The 26276-nt window shown below is 32.8% G+C and overlaps 1 protein-coding gene across 2 annotated transcripts in view; it reads left to right on the plus strand.

Annotated features, from left to right (window-relative positions):
* The first annotated feature begins 113 nt into the window (after positions 1–113).
* Positions 114–26276, plus strand: part of Fur1 (Furin-like protease 1) — a 166293-nt gene continuing 140130 nt past the window's right edge. Inside the window, exons 1-2 of one of the 2 annotated variants that reach the window (XM_090113044.1) lie at positions 114–275; positions 3421–3690. In XM_090113044.1, the coding sequence (XP_089969170.1) occupies positions 3538–3690 (153 nt within the window). In that variant the 5' untranslated portion in view covers positions 114–275; positions 3421–3537. Of the gene's footprint in view, positions 276–3420; positions 3691–26276 lie in introns of those variants that run through there. The other variant, XM_090113045.1, reaches the window with a different exon arrangement.

Here is a 26276-nt window from a genome sequence, read left to right on the forward strand (position 1 = left end):
ACCCGACTAACGATTCACCCAATTTCGAGTAAATTTTGCAAAGCTGGCAAGTCGGACTCGCCTTGCGCTCCAATCGCGGCAGCGGGCAGGCGAGAACCGAGAGCCGAGAGCAAACGCAAAGTGAAACGAGTCAGTCAGCATCACGTGGGTGTACGTGAAGGGTGTACTTTGTGTTGCTCCGTCGCGATATTCACGCGCCACTTGACAGTCGTGCCGTGTTCTTATAATGACTGTAGTGTATCACTGTGTTACGTAGTGGATGTTGATCTCAATCTGTACGTGAGGATTTTATTTGATATCACTTGATCCGCTGGCCTAAAAGATGCAAACATTCAGGCGGGATGCGAGAGGTGAATGCTCGTCATAGCGGCGCCGTCTCACACCGTCTACTATAGTCTAAGTGCCACGGAATCTTGGTCCTTCTCATCGAATTCCACCAAATAATATCTCTTCCGAGGGGAACGTAAGCGAAATAATCTAGGTGACGATTAGTCACAAAATCGGATTGTTTACATAGCGAGCCAATGAAAACACAGATAAGATATGACTGTCTTGTGCCTCTATCAATAAATAAACCGATTGTCCGTGTCGACTTGGCATTATACGACCAAATGACTATGCAAATAATTCGATAAACACGACATTACGATAACTGAATAAAACTAACTATAACTGTATACAGTTTGAACTGTGTTGCATACCGTGTGATGGCCTACATTTGTAATTATTTATATGAATTTTCTGCACTATATCACACTCGTCTACCTAATGAAGATAATAATGGGTCGGGAAAGTCAGTAAACAAACATACATGGTACATTACATAGCTATGACGCGTTTAAGTCGTGCATGCTCATTTGTTTACTTATGAAATCTGTACTTACATTTAAATAATATAATATTGTGGGCTATTATTATAAATAATAATAATAACCCACAAGAAAGAAGTTCATTAACGAATACATATTTATATGTTCTCTCAGTGTTTCCAAGAAAATAAAGCGGATATTCAATGTTTGATGACAGCTTCGAACACGTGAGTGATTCAATATAGGTACATAGGTACCTACGTAAAGTTTACCTCTTGAAATTTTGATTTTCGACCGAGAACATGAAAGTTTCGAAGGACCTATTGTTGTGGTAAACAAAAGGGACTTTGTTTTGTTATAGCAAACTTTTAAATATTACCTAGGCAGGTAGGTAGGTTGTACTTATGTGCTTCTGTTCACATCAGACGTTTATATTTTTTTAGCTGTTGTGTCTTAAAATGTATATGTACGGTCTACTTACCATGTTGTTAACGTTGCCTACCCTAACCTACGGTTCTTATCAAAAATTTTATTTAAAATTTTTAATGCATCAAGCTAAGCATTTTTTGAATTACATTAGTAACGTTGATTAATTAGGCTACCTACCTACCTATTCGTTCAGAATATGTTATTCGTAAATTGAAGTATATACCTCTTTACCTAGATACCTACTTTAATTCCGTAATTATTGTAATCGTATGAAAACGCCTAACAAGTTATTGATAAATAACTAGGTAGGTATTAGATTTTGCTTTAAAAAAAAACTTGAGATAAATGTAGATAAAAATAAGGTGGTAGCGGCCTTTCAGCTTTAACCTGGCTAGAAAGAAGATCTACCTAGTCACCAAAAATTTAAAATATGTTCGCATGTCCTACCGGGTAAAGGCTAATATAAAATTCAGAATAGGTCATTAGGATGGTCCTTATACCTACCTACCTTATGACAGGTGTGTTGTGTGCGAAGGCCATTCATAACCACCGACCGCGATTTTAACTGTACATATTAATTACTATCTACTATTTTGAAGATCTTTCTGTCTCAAACACTACACAATCTTTATTCGTTTGCACGATAGAATAGATTTGAAAAAAGAATAAGTTTACCTATTCAATAATATTACAAAACATATTTAACAATCAACCAATCTTGTAGTTCTTAATGCTACTGAAGAGACCGTTAAAATTAATGATCTAAGGTTAAAATAGGTTGCTTAAAATTTTCCTCTATATTTTCTATGTTATGATAATAATAATTTACTCATTGCCGTGTGAATTCCCGCAAGAGTGCTGTGATCTAAAGACAAATCAATAAAGCATTCCGTTCATACAATGTATCTTCGACCTCTGTCATATTATAGCTATGTTAGAACATTTGAAGCACCTAGTGTTAAAATACGGCTCATGATATCAAACAATAGTCCTTTCCGCTCGTTTGATCCTGTAGTATTGGAATGTAATAACGCCAGATTTAATCCACAGCTATTCCCTGCTGTCGTTTGACATCGAATAATATTGGACACGAGGAATTATTACCTCGGTTTTTAATTAAAATCGTTATATGGAATTACACCCGTGCTTACAGGGCTATTTTACTACACGCACCAACAGCAAAATATTATATCATCAATTAAACAGTTTGTACTTTGTAATCTAATAACCGACTGTCTAAACTGTCAGAATATCACTCTTGAAATGATTTGAGACATTGTTCACTGACGTTAAGAATTTAAAGATTCTCGTGGAAAATATACGAACAATATAAATGACTTCAATATAATGCGACTCGTTTAATAATTAATCGTCTTGTTTTCAACTTAAAGTCCCGTTATAAGAACGCGTGCTTCTGATTAATGGATGCCAAAAACATATTAATTTGAAAGAGAATAGAAGGAAACCCCCGCGCCTTTTGTTGGGTTTTATGTCCTTCATCTACTTGACCCACTTATTAAGAACTCGAAACTCGACTCGAAAATGACTCTTTATATCTGATAAAGAGTCATTTTCGACTGACAACGTACAAGACAACCGCGTTACAAGGATAGAGGAAATCCCATGTAATAAATCAAATCTTGGACACATCCTTCATAAAAAATACGTGTGACATCATAGAAACTTATTGTTTAGGATTTGAAACTAATACGGGCCTACGTTAGTGCCAGGACGAGGTCAATTTGAATTTCCATACAACGGTGATGTAATAATTACAATGAATACATTTAAATTATAAAGAAGATTAAACATTTTGGGTTTGTCCATTGTTTTCTCTAGTTTATGATGATTCATGTCTAGTTATGGTTTGTTGTCTCATAAGGAACTATCCTAGCTTCATCAATTTAGGTTTTGATAATCAATAATTATAACATAACTTTGGGTAAAGGACTAAGAAATTAAAAAATGCGCATATAGGTAACCGTGGCACTTATCAGATATTTGGAAATCATTGTTAGCTTACTACAGAGTTTAATTAAATCAGTTTCGCTTACCATAAGTGAACTATCTGTTTATGTTGTTTCATCTAAACCAAAACAGATTAAAAGGTCAACGCGGATCAAGTGAGCGGTTTTATCACTTTTAAAACATAAATTGATTCATTGCTTTCCATTTATTGCAGGTTTTAAGCTAAGCTAGTCATTAAGTATTAGAATCTTCTACGTTGGAAGTAAGGTTAACATTGTAGTGTGTGTGTGCAATGCTGACAAGTACTAGCTGTTGAGTGTCCGTGTGTGCGATGGCGCGGGAAGTTCTCTTGTCTGCCATATTGTTGGTGGTGCTAAATGTTGCGTGGGCGCATTACTCGTCGACCTGGGCCGTCCACGTGCCGGGAGGGAAGGAGGCAGCCGACGAGGTCGCAGCAGCTCACGGATTCGTGAATCTTGGAGAGGTGCGTACATGTTTATCTTTTTAGTAGTTTGTACAGCTTTTATTAAATACACGTATAGGCATAGTCTTGTATGCGAAAACTAGCTATGGGTCCAATTATTTTTTTGGACATGGAAGAGTGCATCTTAAAGGTAATAAAAATCGGTCACTATTTCCGATAATGACACCAATTTGCAGTCAATAAAATAATAATGTGTTATACTATCTAACAAGAGCTATTTAATGTATTGTGTTTTACTTGATAATTTTTGCTAGCCTGCTTATCGTACATCATAAAACTGATAATACGTATTGTGTTAATATGTTGAAATGGTTTAATAAAATCGCTATAACTCGTCGTAAAACTACTATTTGTATATAAATATTGTTTCGAATCGAGAATAAAAATAAGAATATGACGTATTATCATTCAGCCTTTTGTAAGGCGGCTCAATAGTTCATGTGATTTTCATAGCGGAGTAAGAAAATGTACGATCATAAAGGGAGCAAGAGACGGGTTCCTTGTTAGTTCTGGCGAAATTTACGGAGTCTGAATCTTGGAGATTTCCTCATAACGAGTAGTGGAAATATATTTGACAAATATTTGTCCGTACATAGTTTTAGTTGTCGTAGAAATGTATTTCTAACGCACAATTTCCTTTATATGATTTCGTACAAATATTCTTTTTATGTGAATTGCTCAATCCAGGTCAGTGTCAAATGTAAATCGTGCTAATATTATTCAAAAGCTGATGTATAAACGGAAGCTTCAATTCTATTGTCGGCTTCGAATCCTATTAAATGCCTGCTTTGTTAATTACAATTAATGTCAAGTTACATAGGATTCTGTTCGTCATTGACCGAATTTTATTACCGTTACACAGAATATTAAATACAAGAAATTATTTATTTTCTCTGTATTGACGATCTACTTTGATGATATTCATAAAAAAATTGAGTATCAAATAATATTTTTGGAAACTGACAAAGTACCCGTACCAAAGCGACAGTATAATATAAGTCTTTTACAAGTATTAAATTTGGCATTTTTGGCAAAATTTGTGGAAATGACGAAATCATCCCTTTTGACAGGCATATTGCATTAGTACTCTCGGGCTAAAAATATAGGTCTGGCGACACCTGTCCCGTGTCATAAGTGTCAGGGAAACTGAATATCGTCCGATTTTAAAATATTAATACAAAAATACTGGGAGAATTATGTTTGTATCAATGTTTTCCTACTGCCTCACTTTGTTAGTCTTTTCGTTTTAAAGATAAACAGATTCGGAAATTTCGATGAATTTATTACACGGACCACCCGTGTTGTTTATTAATTTATGGCCGCAAAGTTTATATGCTTGTGTTTAATTAATTTAATTTACTATAAATTAGCTTTGCTGCATTTTTATGCACGCTAAGCTACACGCATATCCTAAGGTAGATGATAAAATAATACGGCTTGATAGTAAGATCGATCGATTTATATATTTGTCTGATTACAAAATGCATGATAATACAAGCTATAAATATTTGATTATTATTGTTTAAATAGCTTAGTTGAAATTAATTCAAGTGAAACATAGATAAGAATTGTAAATAATTCATTGATGACTTTTAGGATGTTTTGTTAAATTCTCTTCAATATTACCGTTTCCAATTTTTTGGTGTTATATACATCAAAAAGTTGGAAATCACTACATAGTATAAAACAAAGTCGCTTTCCCTGTCCCTATGTCCCTATGTCCCTTTGTACGCTTAAATCTTTGAAACTACGCAACGGATTTTGATGCGGTTTTTTTTAATAGATAGAGTGATTCAAGAGGAAGGTTTATATGTATAATAACATCCATTAAATAGTGGAGAAGTACTGTTATTTTTGAGGTTTCTAATGTGATGTCGTAAAAATTACATTTTTTCCGCTTACATTGCAAACGCAGGCTGAACCCTACGAGTTTTATCAAAATAATGTACTAAGTATTATACACATTGAAAAGGTCTACAGAAAAGTCCGCGATGGTATATGTCTATCTCTTATGGATAACCCACAATAACTTTTTTTTGTCATTTACTTTTTACGACAAATATTGGCTAATTTTCGATGCGATTTTAACCAATACAGCATTAATCCTTAGCCAATTAAATACCTTGAATACATTGTTCATTTAATATAGATCTATATGGCCCTTTACACCGTATGATTTAAGTGAATATTTTCGAAGATATTACAGATTTAAAAATTGCGGGACGTAGCGTTTGCGGCGGTACCGGCCGGCCCGGCCGCCCGGCTATCTATTTTATACCCGTACGAAGTCGGAGCGGGCCGCTATGTTTTTATATACAACGTTCACAGTTTTTCTGTAGTGTATTTAGTATCAGCATTGCACCCGTGCGAAGCCGGGGCGGGTCGCTAGTATATAATATAAAGTATATAAATTGTATAAGTACGTGAATGACATACTATTTTTAAAACGCATTGGAATTATCCCGAGGAGTATAGTGTCGCCAGAAATAAGTTTACGTCAGTTGGACCGTAACAAACCACAATGAGGAGTGACTGGCCACTTCGTCAAATGCGTATGTACTGAGATAAAATTAGTGAGTTATTTTCAGTAGACTGCATACGATGCAAACTCCTTGCGAGTTTTGAGGAAACGTACCATTTAGCGCCCGCGCCGCCCACACAAGCACTCAATCTTCATAAATGTAAACATGTAAATAGTAGCAAGTATGTAGACTAATTTGCCCGGTTTTACAATTTATGAGGGCAAGCAACTAAAGTGAGAACAGGAACAGATTATATTAATGTGCTCGCTGATATGTATGAACATTGGTTTGTAATTAAAGTGATTGTTATAATAATCGCAATTTATAATGCGATTTATATTACATTTGCAAAGTTTTATTATAGGTTCAAAATTCTGACTCTCGGTATGGTTCTGGGAACTACCAGTTAAAATTTCCAGGTGATCTGATGTAACGTTATTGATGAATTCGGCGAAATTTTATTAATATTGAAGCAATGTAAATTGAAATGGAAAAACAACGTGAATAGTTCCGTAGAAAAGTGCGTAGAATATGCGTCAATAAAATCAGTAGAGACAGAAATATACGGGAAATATAAGAGGACAGTGTTATTTATTCAAAGTGACAACCGTTTTATCTGTTTATGGTACACTATTTTGGTGTCGAGAGGCGCTCGCACCTCCACTTGTAACATCGTTCAACGAATGGACTTTTATTAAGTCTTGAAAAGCCCTTTTAATGTTTGTTGGGAAAATATGTACTTATCTTTTCGTGTTTTTCATCTAACGTTTATTTAAAAAACTTGAATTAAATAACGTTGTGAATATCTAAATGTACCTACATTCATTACCTATCTGGTTTTATGTTAATACTTTAACGTGAGATAATTATTCAAATGAATATTTTACGTCAATGTCAAGTACAGAAGGTGCATTACAGTTGTTTGTCACCTGACATTAGAAAAGACTTTTCGAAAGAAACGCGTTTGAATTTATACTCAGAACGTATTTTATTTATAATCAACTCGTTTAGATACAGCCCATCAATATAAAAAGGCCATAAAATGAGGGATTTTCAAACATACTGAATAATGGACTCATAAATAAGCATATGTATGGACAAACATTAAATTTTTTCGGATTTATTTGTAGAAGTATATTAATAAAGTTCGACATTGATGGAATGTTTTACGTGGTTCGGAATCCATTCCTATTTTATTTCAATAACAACACGATCCGTTTCACAAAACACATAAAATCTTTTACGATTATTTATTAGGTTAGAAACAAACGCATCGACGTTGTTGTTCGGTTCACTGGTGTCCTCTTAAACAAGCATGTTAGTTTTGAATCCAAACTAAATCGAACCGTATGGCGTATATATTTATGGCTTAGATTAGTATAATCGATGTTAGACGAGTGCGTACGCATATTGTTTTTTGTGATTTTGAAAAAGCGTAGCGAATTTATTCGATCTAAATTCTGCAGTTTTTTGCGAGGGTCAATTGTATAGCATGCCAACGGTTCAATTTAGGTTTGCGATTTAACTGTTTATAGGCGAGTGGTAGTTAATAGAAATCCGTCTTGATCTCGGCTGTAGTTACATGCATATTATTATTGTATGAAAGGGTCTACAATATTGACAGGATGAGAATAGATGTTGCCGCTTCGCCGAGTCGCGCACAAAGGGCCTGTCGCTCGTGCTGCTGCATGTTTTCGATAACAAAATGGGTAGTGGCGTGTGTCATTGTATCGACGTATTCTTCAACAACGATGTGACATAGCTGTACTCGTGTTGACGTTCAATCAGCAAATATAATGGCTTTGACTACTATCCGTTTTATTTCGAAAATCTTGCAATCGTGTTGTGCAAACAATAGCAGCGATGTATATAGAAAATTGTTGTAAATATATTGTAAAGTAAAATTCATTACCAATATGTAGATATAACTACGTAGTTTTAATATTATTATCTATTTGTATGTGAACTATAATGAACTTGCATGCGTTAGTCATAACTATGGTTTTAACCGCTTTCTAGAACTATTGCAGATAAGAATTCGAAAATCAGTCTTATCTGTTTAAGTTCATTGTCTTTTGCGGTGATTATCTGTTTCATATTCCCACGTTGCAGTAATTAAGACTTATTTTCCTTCGCAAGTTAAAACCTTCTTCATAATATTTTTATTCTTATATCGGAACAGTAATAAGTGGGTATCATTAATAGTTACAATTTACAAAGATCAAATGCTACAGTTATGTATAGTTAATATATAATAATATAAACTTGGGTAAAAATTTAAAACCACACAATCAATTTTGAATTTGTTTACACTTTTAATAGGAATTCAGACAGCAGCTGTTTTACTTAGACTTTTTATTGTATTTTAATGAAGTTTACAAAACATTAAATTGCAGTATATTTTTGCGTTTATATTGAGTAAGAATTAAAAGATGTCAAGTAGTCATTCATTATCTTGAATTATTACACTATGTTTTAATTATACATTTCTTTGTTAATATTAAATTTATTTATTCGTATTGTGTTGTGAATTCGGTTTATAGTTTAAATATGTTTGGTATATTTTGTTGAATAGTAAAATCAAAAAGGCATTCAATGTTATATTATATTCTATCTAGTGTCCGGCTGAAAAGAAGGAAAATAATTGAATACGTACCAACTCTTTAATTTTATTTATCAATATTTATTCAGAATTTTCTACATGAACTCAATTAGGTAGGTGCTCACAAAAAGGGCAAGACGCAAGTCATCATTTTTTTTTTATATTCTAGACAATATATCCTTTATCCTCCAAATCGCGAAAAAGGTTCACTATCAGGAGAAATAATTACCCAAATATATGTTTCGGCTGGGGTTCGGATTATGCTTAACTAAATCCTATCGGGACGCACACTCGGGACCTTAAGCCGGATGGCCTTGTCAATTTGTTGCTACTCACAATCTTGTTACATGTGATGTATTTCAGAGAATGAGCACTTATTTTTCCTAACTGGCAACTTTTGCGGCACGAAGAAAAAAGTAAAAAATAAATCATTTTTGCTGTATCTATCGCTAATAAAGACGGGAATATTATCAAAATTTATAATGTGAAGTTAAATTATTAATTTAGTTAATGTATTGAGCGTTTGGCTACATAGGTAATATTATGATAAAATATTTTTCATCATACCTACTCAATCTAATTAATTATGAAACCTTTTTAGGCAAAGAATACATATATAATACTGACGTTCCAAAATTAAAATTAATTTACGTAATGAGGAAATTATTGAATGTTATTTTAACTTTGTCTATAGTAGAATTACTTTTTGTAACATACTTGTATACATATAATATAATAAAAGTTATGTATTCAAATGATTGGCAGCTATATCAGTAAATAACATAAACGGTAAATAAATTATATAATATGTTTCTTTGATATTATAATAAAATGAAATGAAATGATAATTTATTTGTAAGAATTATAATATACTAGCGGTCCGCCCCGGCTTCGCCCGTGGTACATATTTACGTTTTCTCTACGTAAGAACCATCCTCGTACTTCAAGGAATATAATAAAAAAAGAATTATCGAATTCGGTTCAGCCGCTCTCGAGTTATGCGCTTACCAACACATTTTGCGATTCATTTTTATATATAAGATTATGTAGGTATAAACAAATGAAGTGTTTATGAGTATTTCCAAACTAGAAATAAAACGAATAGATAAATAACAAACATACGTTTCTGTCATCGAATAAAGTAACGTAAATTAGTAAATTACAAAACAAATTAGTTTTTAGAAAAAAATTGATAACACAGAATAAATTGATATCGCCATTGTCGCGTGTAAAGGAATTTGTTATTGCCTAATTCTTATCAGTATAAATAATTATAGCACGACGGCTTCGCATGACGGTAATTTCCCGATAAATGATTCACACGTACTGAAATTTTGCGTGTTTTATGTATTTAGCATATCGGATTTTAACTGTAAATTTACGTTGAAAGATTGTGCTTCTAATAAATCGATTTAAATATTATTGGTCTACAGACCAACGTGTCCAATCTTTTTTATGGAATGTTTTTGTACATAATATAATCTAAAGATAACGAAAAGAAAATAATATAGACAATTTTCCGCATGCATGCATGGATGGTTGTTTAGAAATTTGTCATATTCTATAAGGATAATGCTACAATCGGTACAAATCATACAAAACACTTAAAAGTTACTAAATAATTCCTTGTTTGAGGCTCCAACTGCACATTCTCATAGTCCCTTACAATATGCAGTCGTCTGTCTCTAAGGCCAAAGAAGCAGGTATGTTTATCAAATCATTGTTTTCAAAAGTTTATTGTTTAAATTTTGGCACTGTACACAATTTGTAATAGACTACAGGCCCGTGTTGAAAAAATTATGGGTCATTTGACCCACCAGGTAACCTATCTAGAACGTTATAAGAGCATAAAATAATAAGATTCAGCACTATGACGTCACTTGTAAGCTGTCCACCTGAGTGCAGATGAGAATTCGAAGGTTCAGGTAGAGATTTTCTCCCCTTGTCTCCAAGATTTTTGTACGGCGTTGCGGAATAATTGATTAAAAGTAGTATAGAAATAGTATGACACAGATGCCGTACTTTGAACTTTCGAATTCTCATCTGCACTCAGGTGGACAGCTTACGAGTGACGTCATAGTGCTGAATCTTATTATTTTATGCTCTTATATCATTCTAGATAGGTCAGGTGGTGGGTCAAATGACCCATAATTTTTTCAACATGGGCCTGTAGTCTATAATGGGTTAGGAATGTTTTGTACCTAGGTCGTATATGACAATGTTGAATGGAAATAGTTGCTGCGTTTTGCCAAAAACTTTACCTTGCAACCTTAGTATAGGTTACGAACATTTTATCCTGTAAAAACACCCACACATGTTTGTTTATAATCTTTAGGCGCGTTGAGAGTAAGATTTCAAGGATGCGTCATGGCAATACCGTTACGTCATAGAAGGCGACGATTTTGGTACCTTTGAATCTTGCCAAAGTTTCACTTATGAGTATGACACGTGTGCTCGGTACACACGCTCTTTTTAGTAAACATTTTTAGCTTACAACTATTACCAAAAACAACGATTTAATCATTGTTTATGAAGGCTAGGTGTATATCTGTGAAAACTCGGTCTCACTATACAGTGTTCGTTTAGTGGTAAAGGTTTTATACCCAAACACACAATAAAAAGCCTCAAAGCTAAACTTTTCTGCTTGACCACCCAAGAGGAACAAACACAGATTGCGTAAGATCATTGTCCTTTGTGGTTTGATCTTAGATTACACAACAAAATTGCCTGATTTTGGATCATGTTATAAAATAATTAAATCTAGTTATAGTTTTTTATGGAGCACCTGTTGTTTATTAAACAGTTGTAAAAATTTTGTTAAATGTACGTAATAGTAACAAAGGTAATAAGTAAAGTTATTTGGATAGATGTTTATGAAACTTGAACTTGAATTTGATAAAAATATAGGTATTATTTGATATTTTTCAAATGTAATTTATTACTAAATAATTTGACTCCCGTAACATAAACACATTTTCAACGGTGTTTGCTTTTAAATATTTTCTCACCTCTAGATATACTGATGTTATAAGAAAACTCATTTCCTGCGGTGCTATAAATTTTGGCCACTTTTTGCGCAAAAATCTGTGTGTATTTTTAGAAAATTCGTATCAAAAAACATCTTGTAACAAAAAAAAAATTCAGAGCATTATGTGATAGCACATTAAGATCAAGTGAAGATAAGGATTGTTACAATTAGTAAACCTCTAGATAAGACGTTGATACTAATTCGAGCTAATAAATACTTCATTTGTGGTTTGCCGACATCGTAAAGAATGTGAAGTCAAGTCATCATTGTGTACAATTTTTTATAATTGTAAAGAATGTCGCTATCACAATAAGTGGAGGATGAATACAAATTAATTAAATATTATGGTCACCTTATTATAGTATTGTTTTTCTTAATAGAAGTATACTGTTCACTTTATTGCCCACTTTATGTAAATGTTTACCGGAATAAGGATATTACGTACTATTAATAGCCTTAAACACAAATTTCTTCGATATTCGTCTACTTCAGCTAATTTAAAATTAACTGCTGAAGTAAAAATCTTAAAGCGTTGTCATCGTCATACATTATCGTGAAACGAAACGGGGATAGCTATGCCATTGTTCTTTTTACCATATTTCCGTTGATATGAGCGGACGTGCAATCATTTGAGGAGTCGGCGTTTTGCCAAAATGCGTTGGCGCCGGGCTACTGACCTCGGAAGTGTGTCGCCTATGAATTATATAGAAATTATAAAGCTGGATATAGAAATACATTAAACCATTGACTCATGCTCTTTATTAACCGATATCAATCCTATTTGAAATAGATTTGGTGTGATTATAATAGATACTTATTGTTGGCCGATTCTATTTGGAACGTTGCGGGTGTAATTAACTTTTATTACAATACCAATAGAATAAATGAGATAAATTCTGATTCTTCTTTAGTTGATATTCAGTATTTTTATTAATATACAGCTATTAAATTTATTAAGACTTATACAAAAATGTATTCTTTACATTTGATACAGAACTTAAAAGCATTCGATAATATTTTATGATATACATAGGTACCTTTTGAATGGAATAATGTATCAAATATCACAGATAATGAATCAACATAGATTAGGATAATCGCTCCGATAATCTATGTACATATAGGTAACCAGTCTGTATGATAATGATTATCTATGTATGTCTAACACAAAAGAATATCATAACATCGCTCCATTGCGTCGTGAAATACAAACACACTTTCGAATTTATAATATTAGAACATACCTAAGGATAAGTATAACATCGATTATAATAATTTACTAGTTGTGCCGCGCAGCTTCTCTCAAAGATGAATCCGCGGGCAAAATCATGTAAAGGTACATAGCTCGTGTGACAGTTTCATCCAAAACCGTCCAATACTTTTTGAGCCAATTTGTTACAAACATACATTTAAACTTTTCCTGTTTATAATATTAGTATCTATAGTATCTATAGATAAGTAAAGAACATTGCAAACTATATATGTATATGTATATTATTACATGTACATATATAGAAGATATGGGATACCTACTCGGTACGCGTGCACGTGTGAAGCTGCGATAAGTGCGGTATCCTGGAGGTCATTTGTCCCTTACTATAGTCTGGTCTAGTCATAGATAGTGCTCTATTGTGATGTAATAGCACGCACTATTTCATACTAAGTGTTTTTGTATTAAAGTAGGTATTTGTTATAAGAAAGTGAATTGTGTATGTAATGTGTTTTACGCGTAAAAATATAATGCGTGTATACATGCATCATTTTTTCTTTCTTATTATATTTGAGAGAAAATCTGTCATGACAAATCCTTAATACTAACATTTCTGCGTGTGTTTCGTACTTTATTTGGAATAAGTATTAATAGTTATAAAAGAAAACCTGAAACATAAAAATCAACAAATACATATTATTTTAATACCACATCAAATCGTAGAAAGGATGTTGCACATTTACACTTTAACACTAATGCCACTAATACAACTTCATACGCCGTAAGCACGTTCGCTTTGCTTCCCAGAGTATGGCGATAAACAAGGATTTCACGATCGCCTTACCCATGTATTCCATGCTATTTTGTAAGGAATATATTCCTCTATATTTTATATTCATTTCACACTCAAGTACGTTTTACGTAGGAGTAAACAGTAAAGTGGAAACAAACAAAAATATCGCTTTTCTCGTAACGAAACGTGTCTTAGAATCAAAGGTTCGACAACGTTAATGACATCCTGTCAATTCTCATTAGAAGCCCTCAAAGGACGGGTAACCTTAGTGGAAACAACATGAAAAAAAGATCACAAAATAAAATCACAGTCAGATCCAGAACATCTCAAGCTAGGGGTCGTGACCCTTGGGGACGCAATCTGTTAAAAATAATTGTACCCAGGATTTTAGTAATGTTTTTAATACAAAAATTCAGTAAAATCGTCTTAGTAGTTATTGGGAGTTGGAACATATGATCAAAGATACATACAAAATGCACATTAACAATGGATGTATAATATTATTGTGGTTTAAACACACTATCACGTAGCAATCTCGTTAATAAACGCGTATTTTAAAATTTCAAACCTTCTATTTATTCATTAGCTTATGTAACGCGAATAACGCAGAATACGAATTCTTAATTAAAATAATTTCCATTATGTTTGAATCGACAAATCAGCAGAACATTTTCTAAAGTTTAGTTTGACTATGTAAAATGGAGGGCGCAATTGTGAGATTTTCAAACAATCGAACGTCGGTTCGGAATGGTATTCGGTTTTCTTTCGAGTTGCAGGAGCGCAGAGGGCGGGGCCTCCGACTGTCTTTTGTGAGGCAATCGTCTTAAACATTCTGCTAGTGAATGGGGAGGGCAGCCGCTAGATGGGGAAGCTATGCTTTGTGTCGGCTTTATCTTAACCAGCCACGGCATCCGCCATTTCTAAACCGATTGCGTTAATTCCCCTTAACTGAAATGGTATTGTGGCAAAAATTACTCGTGTAATACTATTGAAGATAACTTTTAAATGAATTTGATTTGCATGAAAATTGTAGGGCTTTGTGTCATATTATTAGAGGTTAAATAGAAGATACCTCATTTTTTTCAAAGTTTCATTTTTAACAACTTATCAAATGATTTTTAACATTGGAAGTAGTAATGACCTTTGCTTGGTTACATTTACTGAAGAAAATTTGATCATTATCATAAAATAAAGCATCTTCAGCTGAATTTATAAAGCCATTTAATTACAGAGTTCGCTAGCTAGCGAAATAAAATAAACGTACGCAATTTAAATACTAATGTTTGTTAAATAATTATTATATTTTATTGAAATAGCTTCTAATCGGTAATCAACCTAGTTACCTATCTTTCTGCCAAAATGCTAAACGTTTTGATCACAATGTTGAGTCACGTAACCGGGCGTTGTAACTTGTAAATACAAACAATGTTCTTTCAGTATTCCATTTGTAATGTAAACCAAAACCCCTTCGGATGCCGTTACACCACAGACATTTCTAGCTTCCCACAATCGGGTTACAATTTCACTCGCTTTAATTAGACGAACTTAAATTAGCGCCGAAGTAATTTGTAATATCGGTGCGACTAGAATCTTATTTAGAATAGAAATTCTTGCGAAATTTCGGGTTTTGCCGTTAGTTGAAGATGGAATTTGATACATGTGCGTAATAACATTTTAGATGTAAAGTTATATTTAGAGATAATCGAGCAGCGTGAAATTGCGTTACAATATTATTTGTATGCTCAAATACCTACTTTCAGTATATATTTAGTGTTATTGTTGCGAACGTTTGGGAAACGTTTATATAATTTGTATTTACTATTTAGATCTAATTTTGTGTTTTATTGTGTGGAATATTAGTTAAATAGTACATTATCTAAATTCTTGTTGAATTATGTTTACAATTTTGTAATAATGTAAGCTAATTAAAATTATCTCGATCTGTTTTATTAAAGCTTTCAATAGATAATGTTTTATTTCATTTATTAGGTAAAGCTAAAAAGTTTTCTTAGAATGAGCCACGATAATTTTATTACTGAAAAGCGAAAGGTAAATAATCTCGATTTAAGCTTACCTATAGATTTAATTAATGCTAAGTAATTGTATGAAACAGCGCTATCTGGTTTGTTGGAGCGTTTTATTGAAATCCTGCGGTCCAATCAGACAAGCCGAATCTTTGATTTAGATAGGCGGCGTTAAATTTGAGAGCAACGAGACCGGGCTCCTGAAATCTGGTAATGATTTCCGGGTGGATACATCGATCCTTTCAATTGTTTGAAGATGTCTGTGAGCTCGGGTTTGGCGACTATTGATTATCTGTTATATGAATGTGGCTTGTTAGTTGTGTTACAAGTTGTTTTTGTTGTGTTTGTATGAGACGTGTTAATTATAATAAAACGTAATTATATGAAAAGAAATGAATTTGAAACAATTTAAAATTATTGTATTTGAAATAACACGAAACTTCAAGTCTCCAGAAACACAGCTGGTAATAAATAATAATAGATCATTTTTATAAGTAAATTGATACTACCTATAATTCTTAACGAAATTATAAACTTCGTATCATCTTTGCATACCTACCTAATCGGAAATTCACACAGTTATTAGTCTGAATATAAATATAACTTTGCATTCCTAGGAGTCATCGGTAGACTATTTAAGAATGCGCTAAACATATGTTTTGATCAGCGCTTTGCCTGCAGCTATCCGTCCACTTTTTGTGTGTATGTAATTATAACTTGGCTCGAAGTTTTTACTGCAAGAATATTATGACAACCCTATTTTAAAATTGTAAATTAATAAGCACTCAGCATCACACTCAGCATACTTCTGCGATCTAAAGAAAAGTTTCTATCAGATATGCTAATCTTGCCTATAATTTGATTGCATATCGAATATACTTGAACCAATTTCAACAAAGTTTTAACTTTAATCTTGACAAAATTTCAAATTTATAGCAGCGAGATGATTTATTTCTTGACGAAAGAAAGAAGGAAAAAGGATATTTTACGTTCTCTTCGACTGGGCTAAATAAATAGGGTATTCATGACACGAAAATCCAAATTTACTGCAATACTAGAAAGCGTTTGGTCTCTAATGGGCGCAGTTTCACGTCATTGCAGACAATACGGGAGTCGGGAACTCTTCAAATAAAATTAAACGCCGAACTAGGATTTAGAAACACTGCAAAATTTAGTTAACGAAACGAGTAAAAGTAAAAAAAAGATTAAGGCATTTAACTATATTTAGCGGTATTTCGCAATTGCAGTCAATACCACCACCAAGTTTATTTTATTTATTTCAAGTATCTATTTAGAAATCTATGCTAATACACAAAATAATAATTCAATTTGTACCTAGTTTATTTGTTATAACTAAATTGTGAGATTCAATTCAGCGATATATCGTAATACATATATTAGTTATAGCGTTCTTGCGAAAACAATCCATATTTTCGTTCTTTAATTTTACAGGCATTTAGCCCTGATGATCCACGTGTCTTTAATCATGGTACGGATGCAATTTGTCTGTATGGCGATATTTCCGACGGGAATTAAATACGCATCCTGCTAGTTACATTTCATACACGCTGCCCAATGAGCTAAGAAACATCTTATGTAACTAAATACTATAGTTATCATGAATCAGCAATATATTTGCTATAATGACGGTAGGCTTAGCATTGGCAGTCGGAGAAATGGGTCACATAGGATAATGATTGCTTTATCTGTATCCACTTTAAAAAGGATTTAGTATTTCACCTAATTTATTGAGAACAATGCACCACATATCACTATTTCTGTAACGATTAAATATTATTAACTTACTTGTTAGTCGACAATAGGTAGCATAAATCACGCAAACTAGTTACGTTATTAATATGTAAATAAGTCAGTGCAAGGTAATAGAGTGATTTATTTTCTTACCCTCGCGCATTTGCAATGTTTTTGCACGAACTGAAACGCATGTGGAAAAATCCATAGTTTGTAATTTTGCCCTAGTGTTCGCCTGTCCTCGTTACCACGCAAGCATTTTTTGTGCACATTTTATGTACAGTCATAATGCAAATGGGAATTGCACATTTGAATCCAAATATGAAGTAAAAGACTATCTACGCTTTTATCTGCTAGTTATTTGTTCTTGAGTTTTCAGTTTCACCGTGATACATGATTCATAGGATCCATTTAATGAATGTTTGACATAAAACCTCTTTTCAAACATAATATTCTTGTCCTTATAATGTTTAATGTAACAAAGCTTATTAATGAAACACTAAATACATATCTAAGATGGCGCAGTCGACTCTACGTTAATTTCCTTCCAAATAAAATACATCATTAGAGCATTATCCTATTCAGAATCTAAACACATAATTTAAATCAAACCTTGCGAGATTACTCTGATAATCTCATGATGTTGAACAAATACTAACCTATATTATAATAGTTAATAAAGCTGTTATTAGGGGACCGATTATGAAGATAATGAAAGGTGGTCCAAGATTGGAGCGACTCAAAAAAGTTGTACCTGAAGTTGTCTTAATGAAGGTCGTCCCCTGTGAACACAGTTTTATTATTACCGGGTATAGCTAATCACGTAATATTTATGGCTTGTTCACATTCTTCCTGAGGCGTTTGAAGTTCAGACTCGATTCTAACTTGTTAATAGAAAAGCTATATTATATTTACTAAGTATATTGTCTGCGGTAGGCAGTAGCAGTGACTAAGATGGAATAATCTGTGATTTTATGATGATTTCTAGTTTATTTTTTCGTGCTGCAGCGTGAGTCGTAGTAGATATCGTATCACATGTTTCATATCCTTTCTTATTAAAAAGGTTATAATTATAATCTTCTATATTCTATGTCTTTAAGCGTTCGTTTTATCGGTTGTAAAATTGAAGTATGCTTTGAAGCGCTGTTACGATCTCGGCAAAAACACCAACACGATCTCGACGTGAAATTGATACGCTTGTGAGTTGTGACTTGAAAATCTCACTGATTTAACGTTCAATGCTGCTTGCGTTTACAACAAGGCATTGTATATCCGCAAATGTAGAAAAATATACGCTTTAATGCTTAATGTTAAGTGTCAAGTTTAATTAATTCACTCAATATTATGTAAGTTTATGTATCTATAGATGTACAAAACAAAATAAATTAGCAGAAATAATTTGCGGTTGTTATTAATTATGGTACAAAGAAAGGGAAACCACGCAAAAACTATTAAGTTGGAAACATGATTATTCACCGCGAGTGTACAGGATGCATAAAGTAAGGGATTCAAACTGTAGCCGTCATTAATGTTGAAGGTTATATTTAGGGATGTAACGATACATGATTTTGCCGATACGATACCGATACCGATATTTGTAATCAAATATCGGCGATACCGATACCGATACCGATATCGATGGCTTGGTAGAAAAATAAATAGTGAATTAGGCATAAAAGTTACCAACATTTAACAGAGACTCAACTGTAAATCGTATTCTTTTAAATAACAATGCCAAATCAAAAAACAAGAAAACCATTTATTTTAGTATTATTATTTTGCAAAGTCAGTTAAACTTTAAGTTATACACATACAATCAGTTCCTAATAAAAGTTTACTATTGGTAGAGTTTTTTCAAAAAACCCGCATCGTTCATTGGGCGCGGTTTTTTGAATTGTTTGATATCGGTATCGGTTGTTTTATAATCGGCGATACCGATATATCGGCTTGCCGATTATATCGGCCGATATATCGGTATCGGTATCGGTATCGTTACATCCCTAGTTATATTGTAGAGTTTTTACCTCTGATTTATATTTTGGCTCCGGGGACCAGGTAATGGATTCATTAAGTTTGTTTAGTGGGATCATATAAAATTAATACTAATAGATGATGTATTTGGGTTGCTATGAATAAATAATTTGGGAAGCGTTTAATTCGGCTATGTTTATATAAAATTGATTTAATCGTGCAAACATTTCCATAAAGGGGCTTCCATTTATATGGATATTTTAAATGCTGTCCCTTCTTTGATAACACTATGCATAATTTATTACTAACATAAACCATTTGATACTAATTAGATAGATACAAACATCACATGACTAGAATCCAAACGTCACCGACTTACCTTCCCTTAACAACTTCACAATACGCCACAATGTAGTACAATTTGCTTCAATAACAGTCACGCAGACAGACCGAGGTCAAAACATCCTTACAATGGAACGCAGAGTAAAATCACTGGTAAATCGCTATCCTTACCAGCTACCTTGTTCAGGAAACACAAAAATAAACCAAGAGCTGAGCAATTATAACTGTTAATCGAGCCCAGCGGTCGTCCATCGCATACTTATTGTAATTGCTTCGTGACAGTCGTGTTCAAAGGAAATGTAAAAACTATAGATTGCTATTAGTTAGGCCTTTGTTACACGAGACTTTGTAAAAAATGACTGGCAATTTACGGAATGTTGAAGACTAGCAGAGCTTGTGTTGTCGATGAGGCGCGCCGGTATTACGGCTAAAAACAATAAGCCCATGTAATTAGCACCTAACCGGTTTTTATTATAGAGTAACAACTTTTTCTACTTGAATAAATCATTTCTAGAATCTCTATCTTATCTGTGTCTTTTTGCAAAATCTGCTACAAAAAGATATGCAGTATGGACTTGTCAACATAAATGTTGAAAAGGGGATTTTAAAGTAAAAAAAGATGGCTCGATGTTGAAACTGTTTCCAAACATTTAAGCGCATTTCTCTAAAAAGAATGCAACCGAAGAAAGGGTGTGAATCTGTAAGTGAAGCTAGCGAGATATGAAAAAATGCATGTCCATTGTCATAATGCCGTTCCCTGCAGTTGAAAACTGATTTTCCTTGGTCTGTTCATGTCACAATGGGCTTAAGTTTATTCGTGAGCCGGCGGTAGGTACCGACGCCATAATAAGTCCATTTGAAATAATCTGCTTTCTCACTCTTTTATTTACTTCGCTCTCCGCGCCGTTCCTCGTTTATTTGTTCTGAGGACGGTCCTTTATAGATATTATCTGGCTTTGCTTATTTGTGTGTTAATGCATTCATTTGTTATGTTTATTGTTTGTTACATTACGTGTGCTTTGCTTGATGTTTTTGTAATTAGACTCGTAGTCGATGTATTGTAGATTGTAAATAGAATGTAATGTAGGTATACCTAGTTTAAAATATATGAGTGAATATAAATCCTCAAATAAGCTGCTGCAAAATAATAATTATTAAAGTGAAACTTTTATTACATCGTCTCAAACTTTTTGGTCTGTGTAGCGCATGTCGGCTGACGGTCGGCTGCCGAGTAGGTATAAAGCAGTGTTCGGAACCGTACGATAAAGTTTCACTTTTACCGTGGTTTCATAAAACCACACAACATTTTTTTAAATGTACATAATACTATATTAGAAAAAATAATGGGGCTGCATTCTAATTCTAGAGAATACTTAGGAACCGGGATTTTTCCCGAGTGTCACATGGCATTATATGCTATGAGTAGGTAAGTTTACAGATAAAGTGCTGTATTATTTTGTATACATTTAAAATGTACAAACAAATTAAAACCTTATTTACACAACCAACAAAACAAAGGAATTTAATAAAAAAACAGCTAGATGTTTGCTATGTTTAACAAATCGGAACATAATAAAGAGCGGACCCTAAAATAAATTTCAAAAACCCAATTATCAATCATTAGGCTTTGCTCCTTGTTTTTTATTGGGGTTTATTTCAACGGCTGCCAATAAAGCTTCTATCCGGTTCTTGTGAGGCAAAAAACTGTTGGCAAGGACTAACGGCTGAGCAATATATATGAGATTAGAGGACATCGTCTGTATTATAATGCCACCTAGCATGTTATTTGTAATCTTATTTATTTAGTTACTATTTTATTACACACACAGAAGATAGATAGAACATAAAGTACATAACATTAAAGAAAAACACATGCAAATTGCGGTCTTATCGTTATAATGCAATGTAAATGGTTGATCAATAAGTGATCTAAAAAATCTGCGTGTTTTGGTATAAAGAAAATAATCATATAATATGTATCTACTTATGTCTTTACGTAGCTGAAGATGGAATAATTAATCAACCGTACGTTTTAATAATTTTATAACGAATAAATCCGTGGCTTATCTTTCATATTACTGGCGCAAATTAAAAAATATAGGGTTTCTAATGAAATCATGTCTAGGTGAACACCGTTAAATGTAAGCATTATGATTAAAATTTGTTTAATAACGTTTTACTTGTATTATGAGAATCGCATGGTTTAATTTCAATTTGCAGTTTAATTATCGCAAATTCTTGACTGTGACAATTTCTTTGATATTGTTTTAGAGAAACTTCTTCTTTGTAGTTATTGTTCTATTAGTATTACACATACCTATATTATTCGCCAAATGTAATTTATGGTTATCAAATACAGAGAATGTGATATCTTGTCAGTAGGTCTATTTATTAGTTAATATAGGGTATATTAACTTTTTGAATGTCAAATTTTGTTTCGAGACGTATCATGCGTTAGATTTTATTTTAAACTAGATTTCCGCCCGCGGCTTCGCCCGCGTTTGCAAAGGAAAACCCGCATAGTTCCCGTTCCCGTGGGATTTCCGGGATAAAAACTATCCTATGTGTTAATCCAAGTTACCCTCTATATGTGTGCTAAATTTCATTGTAATCGGTTCAGTAGTTTTTACGTGAAAGAGTAACAAACATCCATACATCCATACATCCATACATCCATACATCCATACATCCATACATCCTTACAAACTTTCGCCTTTATAATATTTATTAGAAGATTTAAATAATTCAGGGTTTTTATTTGAACATAACTTAATTATATTTTATAATTGAAATTGAAGCAAGTATGTTATCAGTTTATTTATTATTCATTGGTAATTATCACTTCACACTTCATAAAGACTCAACTCTCAACTTAATTATTAATAAACATATAGCAATAATACTAAATAACACAAATACTTTACAAGTGTTATTATAATTTATAAATGTTATTACATTACATACGACACTTGTATAACAAATGTTACCATATTCGATCAACTGTACCAAAACAATATATGATCGATGTCCTTACTCGCGCACAAACTCAATATATCAGCGATAATGTCAATATCAAAGACAATAAAACGGCACAATTTCCTTTTCAATATTACCTTAAACGTTTATTTTATTCAAGCGCATCCTCGAACAACATACGAGCATAGTTTTAAACTGTTTTCGGCTTCCACGGAAAGCCTGATCCTTGTAAATGATTCTGCAGAGAGCGTTATCGATAAAGTAGTTCTGAAACCGGTCAAATCTAACGCAAAGCACGTTCTCTGCAACTTCCGACTAGCCTAGATAAGAGAAACTTTACAAATTGCAGCTCTGCTTGCATTCCACCTCATGTATGCCTACTCCGAACAGAATATAAAGTCTCGCGGTTTTATATTCGCATTATTTTCGGAACGTCCAATAGTACATTCACGTTTTATGTACTGGAAACGAAATTACGGAACTGTAATTGTGAATAATGGCGCGCTAAGTTTGAATTTAATCGTTTACACCCGAACAATTGCAGCATAAATGCAGTTCATGATATTGATCAGTTTTTGTTCGGATTTTTGTTTTGAGTTTATTGCTGCGATGACAATATTCACGAGATTTTAACAAAGGCAAAGTACATAATATACCGTTATTTTGGAGGTATGGGTAGCTTAAATAAACGTGGATTTCCGAATAAATAACACAGTTCTCTTTTGGGAGTACAGAATGTTATTCCTTTTATGGCATCCATCTCTCCGTTTTAAGGGATTTGTGAGCTGTCAGAAGTTTCAGACAGTTGCTGTTGCTCTCGGAAACAACGTGCATTCCGACTTGAAATGTTTTCGTTTATGCATAAATAGGCGTGCGAAACTAAATTTTCAATTATGGCTGTAACGTTATACCTAGTTTATATTGGTTTGAAATAAATATGGAAAGGCTATATAACAATAAAATGTGTTTTAGTTATCTGTGTGTTACTTTTTTGCCTGTGAAATTTTTGAAGAAATAGAAGGGGATTAATAAGTAGATACTAGTGCAATATATTGCTAGCATATTGTGCTAAATAAATAAAAAATGGTATACTTTATTTCATTTCTTTAAAGCAGCAAACAAATATAAGAACACAAAATACGTGTAGTTTTTAGCACGTGTTTTTGTTTTTCGAATAAAAGCAGCATTATTATACCTACCTTCTTGTTATACATATAAGAACGCGGCGACCGTTTTTCTTAAATAATAAATTTATGAAATCACACAAGAAAACAGCTGTATTTTCTATTGAAATACCGTAAAAGACCTTCACGAGCGCTTGATAGATTCTTTTCATTCCGTATAAAATTGGAATATAGGTTTTTTTACGCAGCAATTTAAAAACGAAATAGGAACTTTTATGAACAATATTGGAAAATTCGAAAATTCGAGGCAAATGGAATTTCTAAAGCAAGCTTTATGCAGAATGCTTGGAGTCGAGTTCCAGCTTCAAAAACGCCGGCTCGTGAGCTCATCAATGATTTAAATCCTGATAAAACTGAATAAAAAGATGTACCATTGAATTATTTATTTACCAAAAATGCTCTCGCGGTTTGAACTGTTTAAAATATTAATAAGTACTTGAGTTTGTTATTTTTTAATGACATTTAATTTTAAATGTACCTACATAATATAATAAAAGTATGCGCATAATAGGTGAAAGTATTTTTTTAAATGGGTCTGTTTTTTTAGTTTTTTCATGGCAACATAAATAAAAGTAAAGTACATATACAAATATTAATTAAGCGTTAAATAAGTAAAATCAAAAATGCTATTCGAAATAAACGGTACCTATTTATTTTTATTAAAAGTACTAAATACAAACATAACCTTGCCTTACCAATAAGAGCTGTATCTACATGGAAATAATCAAATAACCTTCAGCACATAATGCCTGCGAAAGCAAAGTTAAAATAATTTGGAAAATCCAAAAGTGCACGCCTCATAATTTTTTTTTAATAAATATTTATTAATTATTATTTTTGTTTATTTAATAACAATTAAACCACATCGAATCAGACCCTGAAAAATGAAAGGGTTCTATTCCTGAGCATACTCAAGCGTAAGAGAAAAAAAAAGACTCGATTAGTAAAGTATTTCGGTCGCTATCGTGTTAACAAGAAAAAGGATCCGCACATACAGACACACGGACGTCCAAGACAGAACTTTTTTAAACTGTTTTTTAACTAGTTTAAATAACAAAAATGACATCAAAAATATCATGAACGTTAAAAATAGTGTTTTTTCTTAATATGTGTGTGTATGTATTATCTTACAAGTGCAATGTATGATACATAAAGACATTTTAAGTTTGAAAAATCAGATGTTTTGCGCGAAGTGACAGTAGTACCCACCTCAACGCTTCGCTTATGAGGCGTGCAAAAAGCAGTACTTAATATAATATCGTATTAATATAGTCTTCAATTTACAACACATGATGCAATTCCCTCCTAGATACAAAGCAGTAAATTTTCTTACTGGCAGATAAGAATAAATTTATGCTATCAATATTCAGTATAATAAAACCCATACACGAATTTTATGTAATTTTCAACACTCATTTAAGTCTAATTAAGTAATTAACTATGTAGTGCAATTAAAATTTGATTAACAATTGTTATATGTACTCTTTTAAACATAAATCAAATATTAGTAATCTCGTTTCATTCGACCTAAATTATGACGATACGAGATGAATATTACCTAATTGTCTCTTTACACATCAGAGATTATTGTTACAATTGGTGACTTGATAAAGGTCTTATTATAAAGCTTTTATACGATAAAACCACTAAAACACTGCCGCCACTATAAATATGTGACGTGGTATTTATTGATAACTGGCTTATCGAATTATATTTATCCTGATATTGATATTATCTTACATTAGCTCCCCCGGACTTACCGCGGTCTTAGCGTGATGATATACGCTGAAATAATTTCTCAAATCGTACTCGTAGTTCCTGAGAACAGCGCGTTTAACCAACTAAACAAACTCTTCATATTTATTATATTAGTATAGTTTGGGTATTCCTTGTTTGTTGTCAAAATGAATTTTTAATCAACTAAAAATTTAATCAACGCAAAGTAAAACGAAAAAGTAAATACAAATCCGCCTTCGATAACTATATTGTACGTACCTATATAACTCTAGAGTCTAGTGTAGTAGCTAAAGTAGGTACAATAAACAATTATTCGTGTCATATAAACTAAACTCAACCCTCTTGGTGTCCCATGTGTGAGGCTTTAAATCAGCATAAACAGAGCCTTATTCCTCCACGATAGAATACCTTAGTTCCTAGAGCTTTCGACCTTGTACCCTGTATC

The sequence above is a fragment of the Colias eurytheme genome, chromosome 19 (assembly GCF_061535395.1).
Source record: "Colias eurytheme isolate Ceu_HAF_F1 chromosome 19, ilColEury1 Martin Lab GWU primary, whole genome shotgun sequence".
NCBI lineage: Eukaryota > Metazoa > Arthropoda > Insecta > Lepidoptera > Pieridae > Colias > Colias eurytheme.